Genomic DNA, 25,914 nt, shown 5'->3' with positions numbered 1-25,914 from the left:
GATATAGCTATAAATGTATTCATCGGCATGCTTATCATTTTTTTACCTTCCACAGTACCTGGCTGTTTGTCATTGTTTACTTTCTGTGCGACGAAATCCCCTTCGTGTGCATTATCCTCCGTTCTGCATGTTCAGACTTGCTTCAATATGTTACCTTTTTTTAGACCTTGCGTCAGAGTAGAGAAGGTGAGAGGGAGGGGGAGGTGAATATGGTGGTCTCTGATATAGCTACGGTGTACAGAAGAGTTGTCTTTTTTACGCTGGTATATTCTTGATTTGGTGGCTAGCAACGGTTAATGGACAGTCCAATGCATACTGCCTGAACACCTTTAGTCTTAGAGTTTTGGGAGTATAGATAAGTACAGCTAAAACTCAACAATTGCGGACTGTCAATTCTTCTTCTTCCTCGTTCATGGGCTGCAACTCCCACGGCGTTTACGTGTATGACCGTTTTTACCCCGCCATTTAGGCAGCCATACGCCGCGTTCGGGGGAAGTATGCTGGGCATGATCGTGTTTTATAACCCACCGAACTCTGACATGGTTTACAGGATCTTGTATTTGCGTGTACACACGAAGTGAGATAAGCCTAGGCACTAGCAGGTCTGCACATAAGTTGACCTGGGAGATCGGAAAAATCTCCACCTGGCGCGGCCGGGATTCGAAACCACGATCTACCGCGTAGGAGGCCGGCGTCTTATCCACCAGGCCACTGCGCCCGTCTCGACAATCAATTATCTTTCCAAAACACTCACCGATCTCATTCGGTAGCGATCATGATAAGAGAACATTAACAACACAAAAAAATACTATAGCTTTCTCCTGATCTCTTTCCCTAATACTCGTATCTCAGCAAAGGTGTACTGCAAAAACAATCGGCAATGCTTTGTGAATCGTTATTTTTGGACAAATGTTCTTCTGGATTCTTGTTTTGAGGTCCTTTGTGTTTCTAGTAAACTATGCTTGCGTTGGGTTCCACGTGTATTGATGACACAGTTGATAATGGTGATTGACCGATCTAATGAGAGAGAGAGAGACTGTGAGGCTTAACGTCCTCTCAGGTAACTAAGACCTATATTGGGACATGATTTGTTTATTCGCTATAGTGGGGGGGGGGGGGGATGTGGGGGGAGAGGGCCGGAGAATGATGGGTTGGGGTTGTTTGGAGGTTAAAAGTGGTTTGGTAAAAGGGTTGGTTATAAAATGTTATTTCTTTTGGTGGTATGGACACGTTCCCTTCGCCACGTGAGACACATTGTGGGGGAGGGGGGATTAAAAGAGGTTTTGGTTTCTTTATTATATACCAATATGTAGTGTAAAAAAATTGATAAAATTTCAGAGCCACTCTGATAAATTTTTAAAAGTCCAATATCTTCAATTTGAAGATGGTATGCCGGAGCAATTTACATATATATAGATGGTGCGCACAGGTTGCCTTGCCTTTACACATATAACATATATACAACATAGATCTTTCGTTCATTCGCACCCTAAAAAAAATATATATATATATATATACATATATATATTTGGTAAGAGTGAACATGAGTCCTTTTAGGGTAAAAATAGGCTTGTTTATGTTCAGTTATACTCATTTGGTGTCTCGATTTGGTTGAGTCTTGGTGTGCGGTGCTCAGTGACCCACCCGCCAGAAGAGGTGGGGAGGGGGGAGGGGAATGAGGTTGGAGGGAGGGGGGGGGGGGGGGCCCCGTCGCTCCCGACAGGTGGGTACCGGCGGGACGCGCACACCAGACAGGAGAGAAGTTGGGGTATGGTGGTGAAGGTTGGGGTATGGTGGTTGGGTACGTCTTGTATTATGTGGGTAATTGGTGTGTGGTGCGCAGCTACCGTCCCGCCAGGTGGAGCAGGGAACTAATGTCTCCAACCTAATAAGGTACTTATCTTGACTTACGAAAACTGGCAGGTAGGAATACATTTTTTTACCGTGAGAATGTTCATCTGCACGAGTTTGGGACAAAAATAGCCACCACGAGTCATCTATTACTCACGTCTCCTGTTACATATTTTGACTTGAAAATAAAGAGGCAATATCGACAGTGTATTATCCAGGACATGTAGTAAATACATAAGATAAAGACTAATTACTTCATTTGCCAGCCGTCGTATGCATCTCATCGGGTAAATCGTGGCAATTCACATTTCATGGAAAGAGACAAAAATTAAAACAGCAACATGACAAACAACCACAGTCAGTCAAAGAAATAAATCAAGTCGCGATGAGCAAAATGAAAACATTCAGTCACTATTTCGGCCAAAACTACTTAGACTGTGCAGTCTCTCAGTCAAAGTAAAGTAATTCAATGGAGAGAAAAACAAATACGCACATGAAAGGTCAATAGGTTAAATGATACAGTTGACATTTAGAGAGTTAGTGAATAAATAGAACAATAAAGGCATGAAGAGAAAGTCACGGAAAATAACTTAGACTAAAACGTCGTGTGTTCAAACCTTCTCTCTTTGGTGCGAATACATACACCCACACAAAACTTAGTCTTCCTGGAAACTATTTTTAATTGTTAACATTTTTCGTGACAGTTCACTATTCAACTTTTTTTTAACGCAAAAATGACGTCATCAAAAAGCGCTAAATATGGAGAGAAAAATGCACTGGCGAACGTCCTCAAGAATGTCTAAGTCAATTTTCATAAAGATCCATTGTGTCGTTTTTGAGATATATGCTTTCCACACATACATTGGGTGACAAAGCTCCCCTCCGCCCTCGTTAGTATTGACTAAATGTAAAAAATAAAATTTAAAAAAATCAGCCGAATAAACAACCTAAACCTAAAAACAATACACACACACACACACACACACACACACACACACACACACACACACACACACACACACACACACACACACACACACACACACACACACACGAAGATTATTCTTTTTTTTTAATGTTCTGCCTACGTAAATCATTTGTTACAAAAATCCAAACATTCTAGAAAATGAGGCATACTTTGAAGAAAGTGGACAGATACTCACTAAACAGGTAACAGGTCTTGCAGGTGAGACTTACGTGTCAGCGAATCGACAGATGCAGTCAAAGTGCGGGTATCGTTGGAGAGAGAAAAAAAGCTAGCCAGTGTGCAATATTCATGCCAGCGCAGGCTCAACCAATCAAACACAGGTAAATCGAATAAATTTTCGTCTGTGACGGTGGCATCTCCCAAGGCGACGCGGCAGTTTATCATGACCGAATTGCGTTCTCAATCTCTAGTGTCCATGTATTTTTTATGTTGTAGTATAATGTGGTAACTCTTCATTCGTTTTGAGGCCAGTTTCAGACCAGAAACGGGGTATTTTCGCCCAAAAAAACTGTAACATGAGCCGGTGTTAGCATGCTGAAGCATGATAAATAAGCAGTTGAGTATTACATCAGTTAATGACAAATATTTGGTGGTCATTGACATTTTGGTTGGCTTCTTTCAAAGCCAGGGGGAGATTCTGTTCACTCATTCTATCATCTTTCTATTAATGTTTACTGATCCGTATTCAGATGCTTTTTTCACCGTCCGCATTACATCACCGTTTTTCATCGTAGACTTAGGGTAGGTCGGTTATTTTACTTCCTCTTTTCGCTTCTATTGTGTGCATATATATAGCCCTTCGCCTTGCATGTTCAGACTTGCTTCGACATTTTACCTGGCTTAGACCTTACGTCAGAGTAGGGAAGGAGGGAGGGCGGGAGGGAGCGGAGATGAGGGAATGGTGTTTCTGTACTGTAGTCTTTTACAGTCACAGTGCACACCTGTGATATAGAGTGGTTTCTTTTTGCATGGACACTTATACTATCGTGCTTTAAATTTCAAAGGTTCATTATACATACTGTAACAATAACAACACTTTCAGTCTTCTGGTAATGGGAGTTAATTTGTTCTTGCTTGTGTGTATGTGTGTGTGTGTGTGTGTGTGTGTGTGTGTGTGTATGTGTTTGTGTGCGTGTGTCTGTGTGCTAGTGTGTCTGTGTCTGTGCACATGTGTTCCCAACACCCATACAAGAACTCAAAACATTCCAGAAAATGTAAACAATATTTGGAGAAAACCGGTAACATACTCACACGCCTTACAGGTGACAACTTAACTGACAGTGAACAGAAGGACAAATGCAATCAAAATGCAGGTCTCTGTGATAAGAAAAACACATTTAATAAATAACATTTTAAAAATTAAAAAATCCAGCGCAGCCAGTTCGCACTATTCCGATAAGCCCTGGCTCAACCAATCAAACACAGGTAAGAAGATAAGACTGCCGTCTGCGACAGTGGCACCTGAACTACAAAACACTACATGTGCACGTTCTGAAGTCGACGCGGCAGTTTTCCTGGAGAGATTTGCATCAGAGAAACTTGTTGAGTCGATCGCCGAATTCGGAAACTTTTTCTCAAATTGCACAAAAGTCAGGCCATTTGGTCTATAAAGTTGTCACTCGCTGGGCGAGTCGTGCATGGGCTGAAGTTTATGTCCCCCAAATATAAAGTGCTTCGGCCAACAGATGTAGAAGTGATTGGCACACTTGAGGGTTGCATTTTTGGGGGGATCAGCCTGTACCCAATGGTGTAGCTTAGTTTATTCATTTCAAGGTCAGTTTCGGACCAAAACGGTGGTGCTTTCACCAGAAGCTATGGTATGAACCGGTGTTACCATGTTACAGCATGACAATAAGCAGAGGGAATGACATTGGTTCATGACAAATATCTGAAGAAAACAGCAACAACGACAACAAACAACGACGTGATAATAACCAACGTGTAATAATGATGTTTACAGCTCTAGAAAAAGCCATGGGGGGGGATGTGTCCAATTTCGCGAGAATTTTGCAGATTTTTACATTACTTATTAAAACAATTATTTGTTCACTGAACATGTATGCAATACATTATTTTCAGGCATACAGCAAGATTTTCACACGGAAAAGAAAGGGGCAGTCAGAGCTTCGATAACTTAAGAACTGCACGATGAGCAGTTTCGTGATTGGACTTGCTCCGATAAATCGCTCGGCTCAGCTCTGCATACAACTTCAGTCTACCACTTAAAATGTGTGTGTTGAATTCTGAACCGAAAGTGCGTCCCTAAACCGAAAGAGCTTCTTGTGAGAAGGATTGTCCTCGTCTTGTAAACTAGTTCGGGCTTGCATTCAACCAGGACGCTTTTTTTCAACACGCGATCGAGGTGGGGAAGGGATCTAATTACGGGACGCTTAAAGAGATACTAGTGCATTTGTAAATCCAATGTCAAAATCATTTGAAGTTGTGTGTACATGTTCCTCTCAGCAATGCAAACAGATTTGTAAACAAAAATAAGTCGCATGACGCGATATTAGGCCAAAAAAAAAATTTGTCTGTTTAGGGTAACATGACCAAAAAAAGTAGGGTCGGTAGGTAGGTAAAGTTGTGTTTTTTTTGTTTTTGTTTTTTGTTTTTTGTGTGTAAATGCTATGTTGGCTGAACATTCACTTCTTATATTTGATGAATACATGTTTCAAAACTAACGTATAAATAAAACAGAGAGAAAGGGAGAGAAAGAAACGCCAAATGTCTCTTTTTAGCATTTTTACCTCTTTATTTTTCTTTTTTTTTTTTTTTTAAATCAAAAAAAAGTGTTTGGGTCGGCGCCAAATCGATAGGGTCGGTCGGGTTACCCTAAACAGACAATTTTTTTTTTTTGGCCTTACTACATTTAGTCAACCCTTCGAACTCACAGAATGAAATTGACCGCACCGCATTTTTCACTAGAATATATACTCCATAGCTGTGTCACTTTCATACCCCGCGATCGCGGTGACACGTTGACACAACAGAAATAGCTGTGGTTCACGCTCAGAAAGTAACAAGCCAGTATAGCGCAGTAGCGTATAGCACTTCACAGTAAAACGCGCGTTTCTCTATTCTTTTTAAATTTCTGAGCTTGTTTTTAATCCAAACATAACATATCTATTATGTTTTTGGAATCAGGCAATGATACAGATGAAATCGATTTCTGAACTTTTAATTTTGATTCGAATTTTTATGTTTTATTTTCTGAGTTTGTTTGCAATCCAAATATAACATATCTATACGTTTTTGGAATCAGGAAATTATAAAGAATAACATTCAAAAAAATGTGAATCGATTTGTAAAAATGCAATTGTGTTTACAATTTTCAGATTTTTAATGACCAAACTTATTTATTAATTATTAAGCATTCCGAACTGAAATATTTAAATATGAGGTGAAAGTCAAATTAGTAATCTATCCTGATGTAAATTAACGAGTCATGTAAACACATGTGAACAAAATGGAACGTTCATGCTCTTTTTCAGAGACAGCGTTTGAGGCCGAGTGCCGAGAAGAAACATTGCAACATGGGGTAAATGTACTCTGTGGATATTGAGAGAAATGGAATTTGTGCCTAACCTAAAAAAGACGAAAGTATTGGGTGTTATTTTCACTTGGAAAAATACGAAAAATTCTCATCTTTGATTATGTTGGTCAGAAATTTGAAGTTGTGTTGGGTTTTCAGTATTTAAGATAGCATATGAATTCTAATGATACATTTAACGTAGCCTACAAATGATTATATTAAAGCCTCAAAAGCTATGTTTGATATATTGCAAAAAAGATGTCCAAAATAATATTGTTACCAATACACAATTATGCAGTTGGAATTGTTTAGTCGGATGAATGACCAATGCTATTGTATGGTTGCGAATCATGGGGCCCGAGTATGTCAAAGTTAGCGTCAAAATTACAATTCCGTTTTTTATAAATGTATATAAGCCTGTGCCAGAACGTGCTCTGTGTTACCCAAGTCAAGTTCAGCATGATTTTTTTCTGCGAAGCAGCCTTGGGCAGGTACGACGGTTATAGTCAACCAAGTAAATAGATCTAAAAACGCGCGTGAACGATCTTTTACGTGGCGTTTTTGAAGCCTGCGAATGTTGTGTTTACAAATCATTTCGGGGGCACCCTACAGACAAGTGTGTGTGTGTGTGTGTGTGTGTGTGTGTGTGTGTGTGTGTGTGTGTGTGTGTGTGTGTGTGTGTGTGTGTGTGTGTGTGTGTGTGTGTGTGTGAGTGATAGAAAGAGTGACATCTGCTCTTCAATTTGAAGGAAATAGCAGCAGGTCAGATCATAATACACATATTCAAATTCAAAATTCCAACCAGTCAAAACATGATAACAGAAAAACTATTGCTACTGCTCATGTGAGACACCTGAATCAGAATCAGATACAATACACCACAGTTTAATTAACACATTCTCTAAACAATTCCTTCATCTTCAAATTCAAGATTCCATCCAGTGAAAACATAACAGAAAGACAATTACTATGACAAGTCAAGTCAATATTTATTTCAAAGGGTTACATGAATTAAAACAAAATTGCAATAGTTAGTTACTTAGTTGTTGTATGTTGTGTTCTGAACCGAAAGTGCGTCCCTAAACCGAAACTTTCTATGAAAAATATTTGCTCCGTCTCGTAAACTAAACTTGGCCAAAACATTATCGCGACAAATTTCGCACCCAATTTGAAGCATTAATTCCCGTATCATTTCATTCAAGCTGCTATGCCAGTTAAGACCGTTCACTTGCATTCCTAGATAACCTTTCGGATTAAAAGTTTTCTTTTACTGGGATCATGTGACCGCCGTTCAAATAAGGGTACCCTCAAAATCTACTGGACAAATGCCAATAAGAAGGAACAATAACAAATCGACGACAAATCACAGCAGGCAAAACTTTGCAACTTTTACATACCAGAAGAAAATCAAATCACTTATCTACCCAGAACATGTTGTGGCACAGCAACATCCTAAAAATATAAAGCGTATTTTAGGTTTACAGACCTAGCAAATTTGGGTCAGTGCTGTCTCTTTCAATCATTTGTCCGAAGACGTGACGTGCGAAGTCATACATTTGTTTAACGCAAGTGAACAATCCTATGACGATCTACGCACCCGTGTTAATATATAGAAATGAATCTGTAAAATAACCGACTCTGCGCAGGAAGCACCTAAGCTGAGGATTTGTAAGGCCAAAAAAAAAATGTGTCTGTTTAGGGTAACCCGACCGACCCTATCGATTTGGCGCCGACCCAAAACCTTTTTTTTGATTTCAAAAAAAAAGAAGAAAAAAAAAGAGGTAAAAATGCTAAAAAGAGACATTTGGCGTTTCTTTCTCTCCCTTTCTCTCTGTTTTATTTATACGTTAGTTTTGAAACATGTATTCATCAAATATAAGAAGTGAATGTTCAGCCAACATAGCATTTACACACACACACACACACACACACACACACAAAAAAACTACCTACCTACCGACCCTACTTTTTTTGGTCATGTTACCCTAAACAGACAAATTTTTTTTTTTGGCCTTAGTATTCGTCCTTGTTGAGAGAAGGTCTTGTCTACATGACAAAGCCTAGCCAGATCTGAGATGATGAGCCAATTCGTCTACACGAGAAAGGATCTCCCCCCCCCCTCTCCCCCCTCTCTCTCTCCCCCCCCCCCCCCCCCCCCCCCCCCGCCTTTAAATGTTGGCAACTTTTTTTTTAACAGGCCGACGACTCAACATGAACATTTCTCACGGCGACAAACCGGTGCCAGCCTCTGCCGTGACGTCATTCCACCAGTTGTCGGCCCTGCTGATGAATGGCCACGTGGAGGCGCTGTCCCGTTACGAAGGACGCGTGTGTCTTGTGGTAAACATGCCCGGTAACGGGTGACCACGCCACAAAACAGGAGCTCACCCAGGTAAACAAAAACAAAACAAAAATTGAAGAAAAAACCCCAAAGAACTGTAGGTTTCTGGAACAAAAATGCAGTTATTTGATAATTATAGTTTTGTCAATAATTAAACGTTCCAATAACCTACAATTCTAGTTTTTTTATTTCTGAATTTTTGAACGTTAGCAGTCTTATTTGTTTTTTGATTTTTTTCCACCAAGGTAAAGACGCGACAGAGCTTGAACTAAAAGGGGATTTAAAATTTGAAAGGCCGTACACGGAGTGTTGGTTACTGCTTTTAATTTAGACAGCATTGATCCCTGCGTTTGTGTTTTGAATATTGTATTGGTTTTGTTGGTTGGTTGAGAAGTTGGTTGGTTGAGAAGTTGGTTGGTTTATTGGTTGCTTACTCTTGTAATTCTGCGCATTCAGACATTTGGATTTAGCGAAGTACATTGTATTAACAATCCGAGTCTGAGCCTGAGGTACAGGATGCGACATGTACCACCCCCATCCCCCCCCCCCAAAAAAAAAATTTGATTGATTGATTGATTGATTGACTTACAGATGGCTTAACAGAGTGAATGAGCGAGAAAGGTATCCCATGTTCCCACATAACATTCACGACATGTCTGTGCTTGTTTTGTCTGTATAGGAAATGGAAAGCCGTTGAATTTCCGCGTGTCAGTTGCGTGCCTGATGAGTCCTTTAGACCTATTTTGCCTAACACTTAAACAAATAAATGAAATGAGGAACACAATGTTTTTCTCTTTCTGTCCTTCCAAGCTGAACGAGTTGGCAACGGCCTTGGAACCCCGGGGTCTGTGCGTCTTGATGTTCCCCTGCAACCAGTTCGGGGGTCTCGAACCCTTCAACGGCGATGAGATCCCTCTCATACTGCACCACGTGCGCCCAGGCAGCAAGTTTGAGCCTCGCTTCCAGCTCTATGCCAAGTGTGACGTCAACGGAAGTAAAGTCAGCCCCGTCTACGAGTTTCTCCGCTTCCGGCTGCCTCAGGCAATCGACGACAACATGGTGAAGTCACGTGACCTCCGCCCATCACGTGGCGCCCCGTCACGCGCTCTGACGTAGGGTGGAACTAAGAAAAGTTCCTGGTGAACTGCGAAGGCCAGCCGGTCAAGCGCTACTCTCACAGAGCGACGATGGATGTCATCCGGAAGGACGTTGAAGGTCAGCTGAAGAAGATCCCCAAGGCTGCGCGCGATCACATGGGTCTCATATCCGTTAGTCGCTGGCGCTTTTTGTATTGTTTTTTCTTTCGAAAATAGTTCTTCTCAAAATATTTTGCGTCAGCATTCAGTGACTTATCAGGGAATGAGGAGAGGATGTGATCCTGAGCGTTGCGCTTCTACGTGTAGTTAGTACTGTATCATATTCAAGACAAAATAGAACATATGTTTATTATTTGCAAAACGTTTCTCGTGATTACTTAATATCATTTTTGTTCCGCAGTCATCTGCATTTGTTTTCAAGACTGTGCTATGTCTCTCTACCGCTGTCTCTGTCTCTGCCTAACTCTTTGTGTGTGTGTGTGGGCATGCGATGTGTGTGTGTGTGTGTGTGTGTGTGTGCCGTGTGTGTGTGTGTGTGTGAGTGTGCGGTGTGTGTGTGTGTGTGTGCGTGTGTGTGTGTGTGAATTAGTATGCACAATGTAACCAGTAAAGCAACTCAATGTTTCCTGTGGCGTAGTACAATGTACAGTATGTGTGCGTGACAGTCGGTATTGTTCGCCAGTGGTAAGCACATCAAGCACGGGACATAATTTACGCTAAGGTCGCGTAATCTTAACTGCCCTAGAGTTGTCGTAACTGCCCTCTTACAAGTCGGAAAATTGTATACTGTACAAACAAAACAAGGTTTACTCATTTTATTTCATACGGTTATGTGTCCTGGGCCCATATTCAGGAAGAATCCGACAGTGGTTTTGTCGGTAAGAGAAACAGGAAACTTCTGATAACCCCCTGTCGTGGAATTCACGAAGAACCGATAGCGCCTATCGTTGGCACTGTCCTACGATAAAGTTAGAGGTGCCTATCTCTACAGATAAGCACTGTTGCTGTTACGATAACTTTGATTTCAAGATTGCGGCCATCAGTTTGCAACGTTACCGGGAAAGAAGAAATACAGGAAGACATACGATTTTGAGGGACGGGATACATGCACAAATTCATACAGTTCCGCATGCACGATATTTTGCAGTTGATTGTTAACGGATGTGATAACTGACAACATTCAGTTTGCGAACAGAATGGGGGCCTAGCCTCTTGTCTCGCAAGTGATACTCGCGTTGCGGTTTCACGCGTCTGATGCATATCAAGATGTTTGCGTGGCGCCGATTTGGGGTGAGCCAGCCACGGTCAGCCAGTCACAGCACGCGGGGCCTTGACAGGGCTAAGCTGCTGCGTCAGGCGCACGCGCAGAGCGACCGTAAACAAGGGAATCCACCCGCTAGCTATCGGGGAGGCTGTCCGATGCCTGTGAATTCGGCAGTACGACAAAAGTTGTCGGACAGAGAGCTATCAAACTTCGGGGCGCTTGTCGTAGGACATGCAGTCGCATCGTCTTGCATACGCGCCCTGATGATGTCCACACACACACACACACACACACACACACACACACACACACACACACACACACACACACACACACACACTCACACACACGCTCTCTCAGTCTCTCTCTCTCTCTCTCTCTCTCTCTCTCTCTCTCTCTCTCTCTCTCTCTCTCTCTCTCTCTCAAATCATGTCGACCCGTGTCGTCTATTACAGACACAAAATATAACGCAAAGATAGTCGTATCGGACATTTATTGCACTTCTATTAAAGATAAGAAAGCGTAAAAAGAGGCAAGCGTTGTGCAGTTCCCCAGAAACTAGCACCAAACGACGCGCATTGGTTTGGCCAAACATAATCGAAGATTAGTTTCAAAGAGTGCAAAACGTTTAATCTCAAGACCAACCAGCGTCAATGAAAATAGATTTGAGAAAAGATAGCGCGTGCAAGAACTTGGATATGTGCGAAGTGGATATCAGATGTAAATTACAACAGGTATATGAAGAACCACAGCAACAATTGGATCAGAAAAAATATCACATTCAGTAAACAAAAATATATTTCACCAAATAAGTAAAATTTGCAAAATCACAGACACTTCACACGAAAAAATATTTTAAAGAGAACCACCAATTGGCAAACATGAAAACTGTCACCAAATGATAAACACATTTCAAAATATGTATGCTCGAAAACTATCACAACGTAAGCTTATTTTTTGACAACTTATATATCACAAAAGTAAAACAAAAACATAACATTGGGTTTTTAAAAAGAGTTCCACAAAACAAGCCATCCCATAAAAAATAGCGTCAAATAACAAAACAAATCAGGATCACAGAACTGGTTAAAAATATCTGCGTTCAAGTATGATCACATAACAACATCTGCGGTATCTCAGTACGTATGTATGAATATCAATGAAGTTGTGGAATTCGCATGAAGTACAAGCAAACAATATTTCAATTGCTATAGTGATTATGTGTCAGCATGAACAAGTCACGGCTGATGCCGAGTCTGCTAGTCTGCTATTTATAAAAATAAAAAAAAAAGTAGAAGAAAAGGACGAAGAGTGGCTTTTTTTTTCTCCACAATCTGTCTTCTGTGCAATCTCACAAAGGTAATTTTTGTTCACCAAAAACTACTTGCAGATTTTAATTTAGATTACTGAAATATATCTGATCATTTAAAACTAGATATTGTACTAATAAAAGAAGGAATTATCCGTAAAAATGTACCAATGGGGATAGGTGTATAAGTTCCGTTATCAAATCATCAGTTTTCTCATTTTGCATGTGGCTTTATGTATGTTACGTAGGTTGGTGTGTTTAGTCGCTGTTCGCAGGAAATATTCTATTTTGATAAAATCAGGCTTGCAATAGTTGACCAGCCTACAAAGAGTAATCGACAGGGGGAAAAGTGCAATTTTTTTCGAAAACACCTAGCGATTTTTTTCTTTTCGTTTTTGGAAAAATAACATTCATTCCTTCCAAAATTCAAACATCGATGAAGAGTACATGCATATTTAATTAAATCTCCCCTTTTACATTTAACAATGACATACAGCAAATACGTTTTTCACCCAATTGTTGTTGATTATGATATTGTGGCTCTGTACATGAAGAGCCTGAAATAGCCAGACAACCATGCAAAGAAAGGGTTAAACTGTCGGAATCAGAGTGATCATATTTCATAACCGTGAAGACATGTCGACTGTAAAACACACACTTATCTTCTTTTTTCTTTTTTCTTTTTAATCTTCTTTCGTCTACTTTATTCTTCTCTCTTTTTTTTTCTTCTCTCTCTTCTTTATGTATCTATTTTATTTGTTTGTGTTTGTTTCATCCTCTTTATGCTTGTCCCGACGCTTGTTCCTTCTCCCAGTATGCTCCCACGCCGCCCCGTCCCAGCACTCACTGCAACATCCACCCCTGAACTTCATTCCGCCGCCAGACTTTGTCGAATCAATGAGCCACCAGTGAAAACCCACACCTATCGAATAAAGACTTTTTGCCCACAGAAAAATTGTGGCCAAAATCTGGAACCTCTGCACTGGTTGAACATAAAATAAGTAAGCAGTGGGTTTTTTAATTTTTATTTAAGTATAATTAAAAAGCGAACAAATAATTTCAATACGGTGCCTTTCATCAACAAAATCAAAAAGGTTACATTGATACACAGTTTGAATAAGTTAAAATTTTTGAATAAGTATAATTAAAAAGCGAACAGATAATGTTAAGCTGGTGAATTTCACACACAAAAAGTCAAAAACGATTAAGTGATACAAATTAGAGTACTAGATTTCATTTGCAATCAAAATGAAGTTAAAAACCGAAAACCCATAAGTGCAGTTTTGTCATCGCTATTAGATCAGCACATCCATGAATGATTGACAACACTTGATACGCTGCTGCCGAATTCTTGATATGGTGCGACAAGATCGCTGACGATGACCTTCACATTTCTTTGAGTTTGTGAAAAGTGGGGCTGAATGTGAGATAGGCCTCTTCCCCGAATTTTGTGGCGTGATCTGCAATTTGAAAGCATTTCTCCTTCACAATGTCGGTGAAAACTCGGGTATCACGAAAGCGGTCAGCTTCTATTTCAAGAATCATCATCATATCATCGTCAACGCTATCGGCGTCGTCATCATAATCATCATAATCATCATAATCATCATCATCATCATCATCATCATCATCATCATCATCATCATCATCATCATCATCAATATCTCTTCTGAAACCTAAATTTACTTTCTTACATGATCATTCTAATTCTGAAAGGGATGAGATCGCAGGTATACAACACAAATCAGCTAAATGTGTCTGAGTTTCAGTGTACTGTTACTTAAAGGCACAGTAAGCCTCCCGTAAACCATCACAGATACGGTCAGGCTTTTACACACAGTACAAACACCCTTTCATTTAAACACTCACCGATTGAGAACATCCTAGGTGCCCTCCGTAAAGAGCGAACAATTTTCAAAGAATTTATTTTTGCGTGGTTTATCTTACCCCTGAGCCATCGTGAACCCGTGTGATCCAGTTTCCCTTTTTCACAATGTAGTCGCCAGTTAGTCATTTGAATGCGACTCGATGTGAGCTTATCTACAATAGCACGTTTTTATGCACGAAACAAACGGCTGTGGTTCACAAGAACTCTAGCGATGGCTTTTGACTGCAGAGAGGAACGGCGATATGCATAAACCGTCGTCTGCTACGACCCTTGCGTGATCCTGCTTCCGGGCTTTTCAGTCTTTTTTCAAACTTTCAAAACTTCGAATTGTACTGATCTTGTCTTGATGAAAAAAGAATTCTTTTATGATTAAAGAATGTTTGTGTAACAAGCTGTCAATTTATTATTTAGATTTTAAAAGTTAGGTCTAGCGCAAAAACGCACCACGGTCCAAGGGAAGTAACTCATTTTTGACAATCTGCAAAATTAATTCTTTAAAAATTGCTCGCTCTTTACGTAGGGCACCTAGGATGTTCCCGTTTGGTGAGCGTTCAAATGGAAGGGTGTTTGTACTGTGTGTAAAAGCCTGACAGTATCTGTGATGGTTTACGGGAGGCTTACTGTCCGGGCGTGATTTCCGGTAAGTTGAATATTCACAACAGCCGTCCAGCACCAAAACGAGGCGCCATTTGTACAGCACCAAGTCCACGAAAATAAATTCTTTGAAAATTTCTCACGCTCGACAGAAAGCAGCCAGGATGTTCCCGTTCGGTGAGCGTTCAAATGGAAGTATGCCTGTACTGTATGTAGACGCTCGGGGAGCTCTGTGATGGTTTACGGGAGGCTTACTGTGCCTTTAACTAATTGTCGTAATATGTGAAACATGTGAAGGAAGCATTGCATGATGTCTGTACCGTGTTGCAATTAAAATGCACTCCGAGGGCTTGCATATAACTAAAGTGTTACACATTAATGTAAAGCAAAAGCAAAACCAAAAATAGAAACATACTTAAAATCTATACGTATCTCTTTACTACACGAGTATGATATCCACCAGAAGTGGATCAAACTAGAAGTGCTCACCAACTATTACTATCAGTCGACACGCAGTGATACATAAATTATGACCTTTGACTTTTTCTTAGAGGCATCCCGTACTAAAAATAAAATACGGGATTGTGGGAAAGCTGTTCATGGGCACTCACGCACTATATTCCATTTCAGTGCACGACTCAAAACATTTGGAATATATCAAAATGAATATAACACAAGCACAAAGAGTTCAGAAAAGAAGAGAAAAAGTGAGAACAAAGTTTTTTTTTTAAATTCTTGCCTTTTAGGAAGTTCGAACCCAAATCCACCTGGACAGGGGGTGGGCTTTCTTCCAGGTCTGAAAATAAGAACTTGAACTGCAAACATACATTACACGTGGTTTTCTCGAGCATGTGTCAACTCTTCGGTTTTCGAGTTTCTCTGTTCGTATTTGAGTTTTGTATGTTTTCATCATTACATGTAGTCGTGGTGATACCCATAAGGCATTTCACAAAACCCGATGTTACTAAAAAAAAATAGAATGGGTAATTCTGGGAAATTGTCCGCTGGAAGTACTCTATAATTATGCAACTTTTTGATTATTTCGATTCCTTAGATCAACCAAAACGTTTGGAATGAATAAAATACAAATACAATAAAGGAATGACGAGTTCAGAAAATTAAAAACAAAGAGTTAAAAAATGATTACTTAGAAGAGGATCGAACTCGTGACTACCAATGTCAGGCAAAGTGATCGGGCGCTTTACCAACTGAGCTATTCTGTCGCACGGTTGGCGAGTAAGATTTTAAAATCAAATATTACACTTCACTTGTCGAGCGTGGGGATCAGTATTGACTCGACTCGAGTTTCTGAGTCTCTCCGTTCGAATTTGTGTACTGTTCTCTTTATCTCACTGTCCGAGGCAAGTTAAGTTAATAACTGACTTCGTATAAGTTTGGAAAGCAATATCAAGTAGCGTTAATTTCAAGCGTCAGCGACATTATGTTGTTGTCGGGCTCCAAAATGCATTAAACAACCGCCAACAGGCGCTGACGACATTGCATGAAGGGATTTCCTTACCCAGAATTCTAAATTCTTGACGAAATACAAAGGATATGGTTCGGGAGGACGACGATCTATAGATCATATAGACGGTTTATTATATAAAGGGAAGCAAGCGGGTTACATACGGGCGTCGACAGAGCCAATGAACAGTGATATCAACTTGTAGTTCTCATAGACTTGTGTTTCCACACAAATGCAACGAAGTCAGAACTGTGGCACAAACAGTGAATGCAATATTACTCATCAAAACGTGGTTTCCAACGCAAAACATCGCATGAATAATTCTTATTTGAAATAGCTTGAAATAAGGGCTTGGGTGGAAATTACACCAAACAAAGAAAATAAATTGCATTTACAACACTGAACTGAAGTCTGTATTGGATGGTACTTACTGAAGTGAATTGTGCGTGTCTTTAAAAAAAATTATTTGAAGATCAAGTATGGTGAACTGATTTTGATGTCAATGTGTAAATACTGAAAGAGTTAAACCTACTGACCTTCAGTTCTCTTTTTCAATTCCTGGGCACACCATTCTTGGCAAACCGTCTGAAGTTTCGCAATCAGCTTTTTTTCGTCAGACTTATCATCAGCCCCCGTTTTGAAGAAAACGCGCACCAGATGCTCCATGAAGCAAAGCTGAGGCACTAGAAAGGACACCTGTAAAAAAAGACAAAATACACACTCTCTGCAACAGCAAGCTATGGATGTGACAAGACTGATGTCAGACACGTTCAGATTAGGTTTTGTCAGTAACAGAGTGTGGCGTAAACAAGAATCTAAACCTACACAACAGTGCAGGCCTTTACATGGAGTTAGATCGGCCTTTCCCTTGGACATAATTATACTATAACTGTTTTTCTTTATGATTATGTGTGTGAGTGAGTGCGTGTACGTACCTGTATGTGAACCGCCTCTGTGTCTACATGTGTGTGTGTGTGTGTGTGTGTGTGTGTGTGTGTGTGTGTGTGTGTGTGTGTGCGTGCGTGCGTGTGCGTGCGTGCGTGCGTGTGTGTGTGTGTGTGTGTGTGTGTGTGTGTGTGTGTGTGTGATGAGATGGCATGTTTGACAGTATATCATTTATGGTACCAGGATAAAGGAACGCGCCATACCCACAAACAACTTTTATTGCCATATTGGTCGTTGTCGAGCTGTTGTAAAATACAAATCAGAAAGATATTTGAAAAAGAAAAACTGTTTCGTGCAGGTCATTTTACTGGTAGAACGACTAGTTTTGTTTTAATTGTTGTAGTGGCAGCCAGTAAAATATTCTGCACGAAAGTGTGTGTCTTTCAAAGATACCTTTTACCTTGTCAAAATAGTTTGAAATGGACAAACAAATCATCCTAACAGTGCGCGCGGGGGGGTCTTTGGTCGGGTACTGTTCATGCATCTCGCCATCATCTCGCCTTGAGTGCATAAAAGCACAAAATAAACTCACCTCAACTGCCTTGAATTCCTCAGCCTTATCTGGTGTGCTCTTTTTGAAGAATCTCACGTCGTTCACAGGGTTCTTGGCCTGTTTGCCGTAGTCCAGTGTGGAAACCTAAAACAGGAAAACAAGGAGCACACAAAGTGACTCGTAAATAATTGAAATGAAAATATAAGGGCGAAGAGTTATATGTATTACTTTTACTGAAATGTTCGAATACAGAGAGAGAGAGAGAGAGAGAGAGAGAGAGAGAGAGAGAGAGAGAGAGATGGAGAGAGAGAGAGAGAGAGAGAGAGAGAGAGAGAGACAAGACAAGACAAAATCTTTATTATCGAGGGTAATAGATAAGCAAGAATATTGCTTTTTTACATCCAGCCCTCGCCCTAATGATAGGGTCAACAGGAACAGAAAACAATACAATCAAAGAACTATCACATCAAACTTAATACATTATAACTGTATACAGATACAAATTTAAAAAATAAATTGTCATGCTGCATTTTAAGTACAATTTCCAAGTGTCAATTTTTAACATAACTTAATTTAGATCTGCATATTATTATAATTTTATTTAACATGCACATACATTTTAAATGAATTGATGAACCATTCAGCACATGTTTAGTTGCATTATGTGCAAGAGAGAGAGAGAGATGATGATGATAGAACTTTATTTTTCAAGGATAGAGGTTTAAAGATAGAGTCTCCACGCCGCCATCTTGGAGAGTTTTTTGCCGAATTGGGCCGATTTGAAGAGTTTGAGGAATCTAGTGTACCTTAATTAAGACGCACCTGGCTCGGTTTGCTCAATAAAGCACCAGAAGTATGCTAAATAATTAAATCAAAATGAGTAAATTGGCATTTGGTCGCGACCGAGCTCTCCACCATTTGAAGATTAAAATTGGCCGTCAAGACTGGTTTTCGTCGCCTGTGCTCGCCGAGACGGCTGCTGTCATGACAACTGGCAAAAAATGGCGGACGAACCGGACGTATCGCAAAGAGCTAGTTCATTTCTCAACGAAATTGAGTCCAGAAAGTAAAGGAAACCAATGACAGAACCTGAACGGAAGCGACGCAGACGACAAACTACAGCAGAACGCAACAAGCGAACCATATTCATAGGATATCAATGGGAACGATGGATACAGGAGGCTGTAAAACTAAAAGTGTAAGTGTAACCGTTGGGGCAGAATCCGCCCGATGAAGCGCTCGCAGAAATCCTGCTAGATTTGTAAGTACGACAATCCAAGTTCTTGTTGTTGTGTAGATCTATACTTTTTCCTGACCGAAGCCTCATTACATTTTTAATCAGTAATGCTTGCTGGTCCTGCCATTTCACGAAAATGGACCAGCCACTGTTTGTATCCATGTGCACTTTCGTAAATTCCGTCACTGACTTGACGAACTCAGAACTGTCATTTTCTTCACCGCGATACACAGTTCATTGCGAAGATCTTCCTCAGTAAATCGTTCAGATTCCACGTACGATTTGTTGTCAAGAAACAACTCAAACGAAAGTTTCAAATCAAACTCATCATCCTCCATCTTGCTTGTTTCAGAATTTCAGAATATTTTCGTCACGTCGTCAATTGCTGACTTTTAGTGACTAGCGCTCTTTAAGAGGACAAAGACGGAGAAAAAATAAAAAGTAACTGAGGATAGAAAAGACTTAAGCATAAAGGAAGTAGTCAAACGAAACAAAACGCACCAAAGTACTGTATCGATGCAATGAATGCTTGATCAAGCGAGCGCATGCATACGTATTTTTTTTTGGCTGTGGCGGCTGATTCTAGTTGTTATGTTTTCGGAACACAAAGTGATGAATTCTCAGTGAACGCACTATACAGAGAGTAAGGCCCGCTTTGCTAGTGACACGCTAGGGTCCGCGCTATACTGTTAGGGGGGGTGGGGGGTGGGTAACGCCAAGAACCTATCGCCAGGCGAGTCTAACATCACTTACACATGGCTGTGCTTTGTGTACACGGGTGTCTGAGACTGTCTAGCGCCACTATTGTTTCTGTTGCTATTTATAAACTATGACGTGGACATCATTTGTAAACATTGCCGAGCAGGATTTGTGCTCGGAACAGCTGATTCTGTGACAGTGTGCAGCCAAGAGGCATAAGTGAAATGGGAACAGTCATGAGGATGCAGACAGATTTTCAATACATTCATCATGTTCTCTTTTAGAAAATTAGAACAAAAAATTACAAGAGGAGAACTTCGAGAAGTAACAGGAGAATGTACGCAACAATAAGCTTTATTTTTAGGGGGATGGGTGTGTGTTGGTGTGATTGTTCCTTTGTATATTTATCATTCATTTGTGTTTATACAGTGGATCCCACTTTTATAAGACCCCCCACTTTCAGACTCCTTTGACCTTCCATTTTAAGACATTGTTTACTCAGAATTTGTTTTCATAACCTCGTTAATTTACTCCCATTTAAAGACTCCCTCCTGTTCATGAACTGATTTTCTCAGATTTCATAGATCACATTCCTGTACTTATTTTTCAATATTCTTCCAGTGAGGTAAGCTGTATATAAAAAGGAATATATTACTCCCTACTTCAATACTTGTATACATTTGTCAAATTATTCAGCCAGGAAGGTGTTACAATCTTTTGAGAAGTTGGCAGGAGGCGCTCCATGCTTTGACTGAAGGAGTTCTGTACCTCCCAACTATTATTAAATAAAATAGCAGGGGGCCTAAAATGTAGTCATACGCTCTTCATGGTTTCTTTGTGTAAATCATGTGGAGAAAATTACATCTTTACATAGCATATGGTATGTTATGTAATGTGTATGTGCACAGATGCATATTTTCAAAAACTCACACATACCTTTTTTTCATTTACCAGTTACTATGCGAAGACACAAGAACAGCAATCTTCTACATCTATCAAGGCAACTGGCGGACGACAACCAGTGATGCAGGAGTCAGATGTTTCTTAATTTCATCTGTAGAGGAGTCGGTGTAAGTCAATAAATCTATAATTTGCACATTGCTGTCTCTGAACCAAATGAAATGGAAGAGTGAATGATGTTTTATTGTGTGTGTGTGTCAGAGTGTGTGTGTGTGTGTGTGTGTGTGTGCCTGTGTTTTCATTTGTTATTTAGACTATGTAATTAGTTTCAAAGAAATACATGCCGTAGAATGAGTGCAGGTGAGTGGTCATATTTTTAATTTGTTTAGTTTTCTATCAAGATCATGTGTATATAATATTTATTTGTATAAGCAAATCGGCCGGGATTGCATAAGCTGCCATTGGTTTGAAAATAACTTGTCTCTTTCTTTATTATTGCGTTTTTGCGGAGAAACAAATGGTTACAGTTACAGAACAAGTCAATTATTATTATTAATAAATGAAACAACAAATGCACACAAATATACTCAATTGACAAGAGCATTGTTCAATTTTATTTGATGTAAATCTCAAGACCACAGCCACACATTCTCTCTGAACAGTTCAAGGGGGAAAAACATGAAACTAGTGTCTAGATTCTAAATTTCACTGTTTGAGAGATCTCAATAACTTAGAGCCATTGTTGTATTACTTCCACAGCTGCACCATGTTGTCAATGAGCACTCTTGGCTGCTGTCGTATGACCAGGGACCTAGGGTATGCAGTCATGGAGACCTGCTTTGAAGGCTCTACAAGATGAGCAAATACTTCCTGAGAAACATCCCCAACTACTGAAATTTCAGGTACATATAATAACAGTTTTTGATCAGCAAAAAGGACACATTGTAACTCTTTCAGACTTTTTAGACTCGAATAAATGATAGTTCAAATTAAAGTTAAAATAAACATCAGTTCAGTCAAATTGTGGAAACTGTTAAAAAAAATGTGAGTTGCGGGATAGATTGAATAAAAACTCTAAATGTAGAAAGTCTAGATAAATACAAAGAAAAAACATTTTTCCTGTGCTTCTTCAAAAATTCAAAAGCAGGGACTGTTTGTTCAAATTTGCTATGCTCTCTACCATCATCCTGAACTCAGGTCAAAATGAGTTCAGCTCATTCTCTCCCTGACAGGATGCCTTGAGTTTCCTTGTCTGGCAAGGAAACCGATATTTTTACATATTTAGAGCTTTATGTAATGTATTATAATTTACTAGTAATACCCGTGCTCCGCACGGGATTTTTTCTTCTTCATTAATTACAGAGTTAATTATGAATAAGCAACAACAAAAACGTGTTCAATGTGCAATGGCAAACGCCTACAGAACAAAATGCCATACATTTATTGGGAGAGATAAAAAAGGGCACAGTGGTGGATTGGCCATGACTTGTGCAGTGACAACAGTAACATATTAAATTTAGAAGTAATTGCGACAAAGTTACCCCAAAAAAGCGCTAGCACACACAGAACAACAAAATGTGATAAAACATCAAACCTAAGAAAAGGAGCGTTCAATGTGCAATGAACTGCAAACCATTTACACAGCAGCAAACATGTGACGCTTTCTGAAATTTCGGTCAATGTAGTGATATTTTCTTTTTACCCGGCTCGGCGCTTGAATACACTTTCTTTGTTTTCTTGCATAGCTGCTCGCCATTAGTAATGCAAGAATCTACAGCTTGGTGAAGACAGACAGTTACGAAGGAAAGGCTAAATGCGGCCAAACAAAAAAAGTGGCTACATTGACCGAAATCTCAGAAAATATGACACATGGGAGTGAAACAAACACATAAACACAGCATTAAATGAGCAAATAGTGTGCACAGTACAAAAAAAAGTTTGACACATTAGCAAATAGGAATGAAAAAGTAACCCAGTGGTAAATATACAGTGGGTTCTGTGAACAATAACAAATCATATAATTGGGAAAGAATAAAACAGCGTTAAATTGTGCCCTTTTCTTAGATTTCAGTCAATGTGGACAGTCTGAAAATTCAATCAATGTGACAAAATCATTTTGTCACGCTTCAAGTTCAACCAAGATGATGAATGCTAGTTAAAATGTGTAAAAGAATATATAACACCAATCATATAATTGGGAAAGATATCTCGTCGCAGTACCCCGACAGCTCGAGTCACCCACAATGAAACGTTTGTACGATTGACTGGACTTAAACAAATTAGCGGCTACATTGACATAAGTGAGGGACATAACTGTGCAAAAAAATGTGCCCAGAGAACAATAGTTGAACACATCACCATATATGTCTTGAGACGGGAAAAAAACAGCACTAAATGGAACAAAATTTGTACACTTCAGCAAACATGTGAGTGAAAAATAAAATGTTAACTCTTACACTGGTGCAATTCTGTAACACATGTTACATAGCCACTGGTAATTAACAGAGAGAAAAATAACAAAAAACGGTCATAATAATATAGGTTTTCGCATACATGGGAGGTAATCGGAACCGACCAAACAGACTCTGCCAGTAGCACGACATGTGTCGTGACAACCAGGTGACAGTATACCTAAAGTAGCGCGACATATGTCGCGACAACCAGCCTCAGGGTTAAAATGTGAAATTGGTTCTGCGTTCTGCGAACAACAAAATGTTTACACATGCATTGTGCACAGAGAACAAAAGTTTACAGATCACCATGCATATATGGCATTATGATGGTTAGGCCTGAAGAAATACATTTGCTTTTGTTTAATATCTCTCTTGGGCTGCAAGCCAGCACAACATAATTAAAACATTTCATTTGCCGAATCAGCGCCACCAAAACTGATAAACGTTGCAGTTGTCACCATGTGTAGAGTTTAAGATGATGTGATTCCTATTCTTATAAAGACAAAGTCGTTACACCCCGCAAAAATGATTGCCCATATGGTCTTTGTTGATGTTCTTTGTCTCGTGACTTTATCGATATGTCGCAAAATGATTCCACAAAATTCAAAACAGGGATCAGATTTTACCCGCAACTACTGACTCGAGTAAATAGTGTGCACAGTACAAAAAAAAGTTTTACACATCAGCAAATAGGAATGAAAATGTAACCCAGTGGTAAATATACAGTGGGTTCTGTGAACAATAAGCAGATTCGAGATCGTCGATAATGATTTTTCATGGTTTTTTTTGGTAATTTATAAATTACAAAGGAATTGATATGTAAGACAGTTTCAAGCGAGCTATTTTTCGCGGCTGTATTTACTGTGCAAACAACTCTAAATATGACAAAAGTGTCACGTGATAATCAACCGTTTGGTTTCGCCGCTCACTGGAGCAGACGATTTTTTCTGTAACCAGTTGACAGTGATGAAACCATATATTACGGTCTCCTTCCGGCAGCAGTCCCAAAATACAAAACGTCTCTTTCCGTGGCTGTGTCAGTTTCCAATGCGACACTGTCATTGGCACTGTCATTCTTGTGACGCTCGTCGCGTTTTCACCTGTTTTTGACCGAAACGTAGCACAGGATGCCGTTGAAAAGCCAAAGGTCTTCAGCCTTTGTTGATCTTTGGCAGGCCTATTAGTTTTAATTCGGTGGCATAATTCAATGCGCTTCGTCAAAATTTCTTAAACTGAAACCAAAAGCAGACGCAAGACTTATAGTCAGTTGGAGTTGTCTCCCGTACTCCTAAACTTTAGTGTGCTGCAGACGGTTGTACCCAAACGGCTCATATCGCAAACGGTTTGGAATTCCCAAAAACGCAAGATCAGCACTACACGACTTCAGTGCACCTGTAGGCGAGAGTGCTCGGTCAATTTTGGACAATGTGTATCTTGAATGGAAAATAACGAATATCACGCTGTCCGAAGGAATGGTGTTCTTATCGGAGAATGACAGCGCTCAGTTCAAAACGATAGGACATCAGACCGCCATGCTGCTATGTGAATCGGACATTTGAGCCTTTCAATCGGTCTATGCCTGACGCCTAACGACATCCCTGCCTAGGTTAGGAAAGGGGGGAGAAAATTGCTAACGCCCTGACCCAGGGTCGAACTCGCAACCTCTCGCTTCCGAGCGCAAGTGCGTTACCACCCGGCCACCCAGACTGGTTTATGTGATTTTTCTTTGGGGTGATCTAAACCTACGCTCTAAATTCACCTTTTCAACATGCATGACTTTTGACACAACTCTGTACTTAGCACAGGCGACCAGCATATATAGCCTGTGTACTGGCCAGCTGGATCGGTACATTTTTTCCTTATGGCCTACACACATTAACTGTATCTGGCTATTTGGACTCGTTCTCCCAAATAACCATATTTGCACAAAATAAATTGTCTGTAAGCAGCATAGTGTTGTGTTTTATTGATGTCTCCCTCTTCTGCTTCTTCCAGGACGAGGGCGTCGCTTCTCTGGGCCCAAGCAAGTGAAAGGAAACTCTCATCCAGCACCAACCACCAGTGCATCAAAATCCTGGAGTGTAAACAGAAAATCATCTTTCAGTGACAAAACTTGATTCAGATTTAAACATTAAAATTGTTAAAAAAAATATGCACCAAATTTAAGAAAATTGGAGAAAATAATGAGAAAGAAGAAATTGTAATTTATGTAATAGAGCATGTCTTGGTGTGTGTGTGTGGGGAGGGGGGGGGATATACACCTGTGACGGTACAGGCTTTCCAGTATGATAGAACAGAGTTGAGGCAGGTATATAAAACAGAAAGCAATTTAATATAGATTATATCGAACACAGAAGAAGAAATGTACATGAGTGATGACACTGGTTAGTAAAACAAGACTGTCCTGGGACATTGTGAATATTTGTGTAGAGGCACCTGTAACATATCTTTAGCTTCTTTGAATGAATTGCACATGATTGTCTCTTGAGACACATATATACTATATGTCACCCTCTCCTTGAAATAATCTTCTAATACTTGATTATTTAAACATGTTGTTTTGCATCATATCCATTTTGTCAGAGGCGAGTTTTGCCTCATTTGTACACATTTCTCCAAGACATTTGAATTCTGGTACACCTTTCCTTTTCATAGCTCGTGCCCAGTGTACCCATGTACTGTACAAAAACCCTCTTTTTTATGCCCCCTTATTTGTAAGGTTACTTTCTCTGATTTATGTTTATAAACTGTTATTTTAACCCTATTCTCAGACAGAATTATTTCAGAGTTTTTTAAAAAATATTTTAATAGTGGCAACTGTCTGCTTGCACTTGCAGAGGATTTAGAGCAAATCTCAC

General features: G+C 39.9%; 3 protein-coding genes and 1 long non-coding RNA gene across 5 annotated transcripts in view; 2 read left to right on the top strand and 2 right to left on the bottom strand.

Moving 5' to 3' along the window:
* LOC138962256 (deoxynucleoside triphosphate triphosphohydrolase SAMHD1-like) overlaps window positions 1–25,914 on the bottom strand; it is a 285,667-nt gene that overhangs the window by 182,646 nt on the left and 77,107 nt on the right. The gene's annotated exons all lie outside the window — the stretch shown is intronic.
* Window positions 8,583–9,828, top strand: LOC138965446 (glutathione peroxidase 1-like). Its single transcript, XM_070337639.1, has 2 exons — window positions 8,583–8,711; window positions 9,523–9,828. The coding sequence occupies exons 1-2, from the start codon at window positions 8,583–8,585 to the stop codon at window positions 9,826–9,828; spliced, it is 435 nt and encodes a 144-aa protein (XP_070193740.1).
* Window positions 13,769–25,914, bottom strand: part of LOC138965362 (uncharacterized) — a 66,962-nt gene continuing 54,816 nt past the window's right edge. Inside the window, exons 19-21 of the mRNA XM_070337531.1 lie at window positions 17,807–17,911; window positions 16,866–17,025; window positions 13,769–14,058 (exon numbers count right to left, since the gene is read on the bottom strand). Of these exons, the coding sequence (XP_070193632.1) occupies window positions 13,769–14,058; window positions 16,866–17,025; window positions 17,807–17,911 (555 nt within the window). The remainder of the gene's footprint in view (window positions 14,059–16,865; window positions 17,026–17,806; window positions 17,912–25,914) is intronic.
* On the top strand, window positions 18,248–21,528 carry LOC138962303 (uncharacterized). Of its 2 annotated transcripts, none has more exons than XR_011454473.1 (3): window positions 18,248–18,965; window positions 20,658–20,773; window positions 21,363–21,528. It is a non-coding gene; the product is annotated as an uncharacterized lncRNA (long non-coding RNA). The 2 variants fall into 2 exon arrangements; XR_011454470.1 differs by having other exon boundaries at window positions 18,384–19,028.

This window comes from Littorina saxatilis, linkage group LG1 (assembly GCF_037325665.1).
Source record: "Littorina saxatilis isolate snail1 linkage group LG1, US_GU_Lsax_2.0, whole genome shotgun sequence".
NCBI lineage: Eukaryota > Metazoa > Mollusca > Gastropoda > Littorinimorpha > Littorinidae > Littorina > Littorina saxatilis.
This window is presented reverse-complemented; position numbering and strand designations above follow the sequence as displayed.

Coding starts and splice junctions, on each gene's coding strand:
- LOC138965446 (XM_070337639.1), top strand. CDS start 8,583: ATGAACATTTCTCACGGCGACAAACCGGTGCCAGCCTCTGCCGTGACG. Junction 8,712..9,522: donor AAGGACGCGTGTGTCTTGTG/GTAAACATGCCC, acceptor TGTCCTTCCAAG/CTGAACGAGTTGGCAACGGC.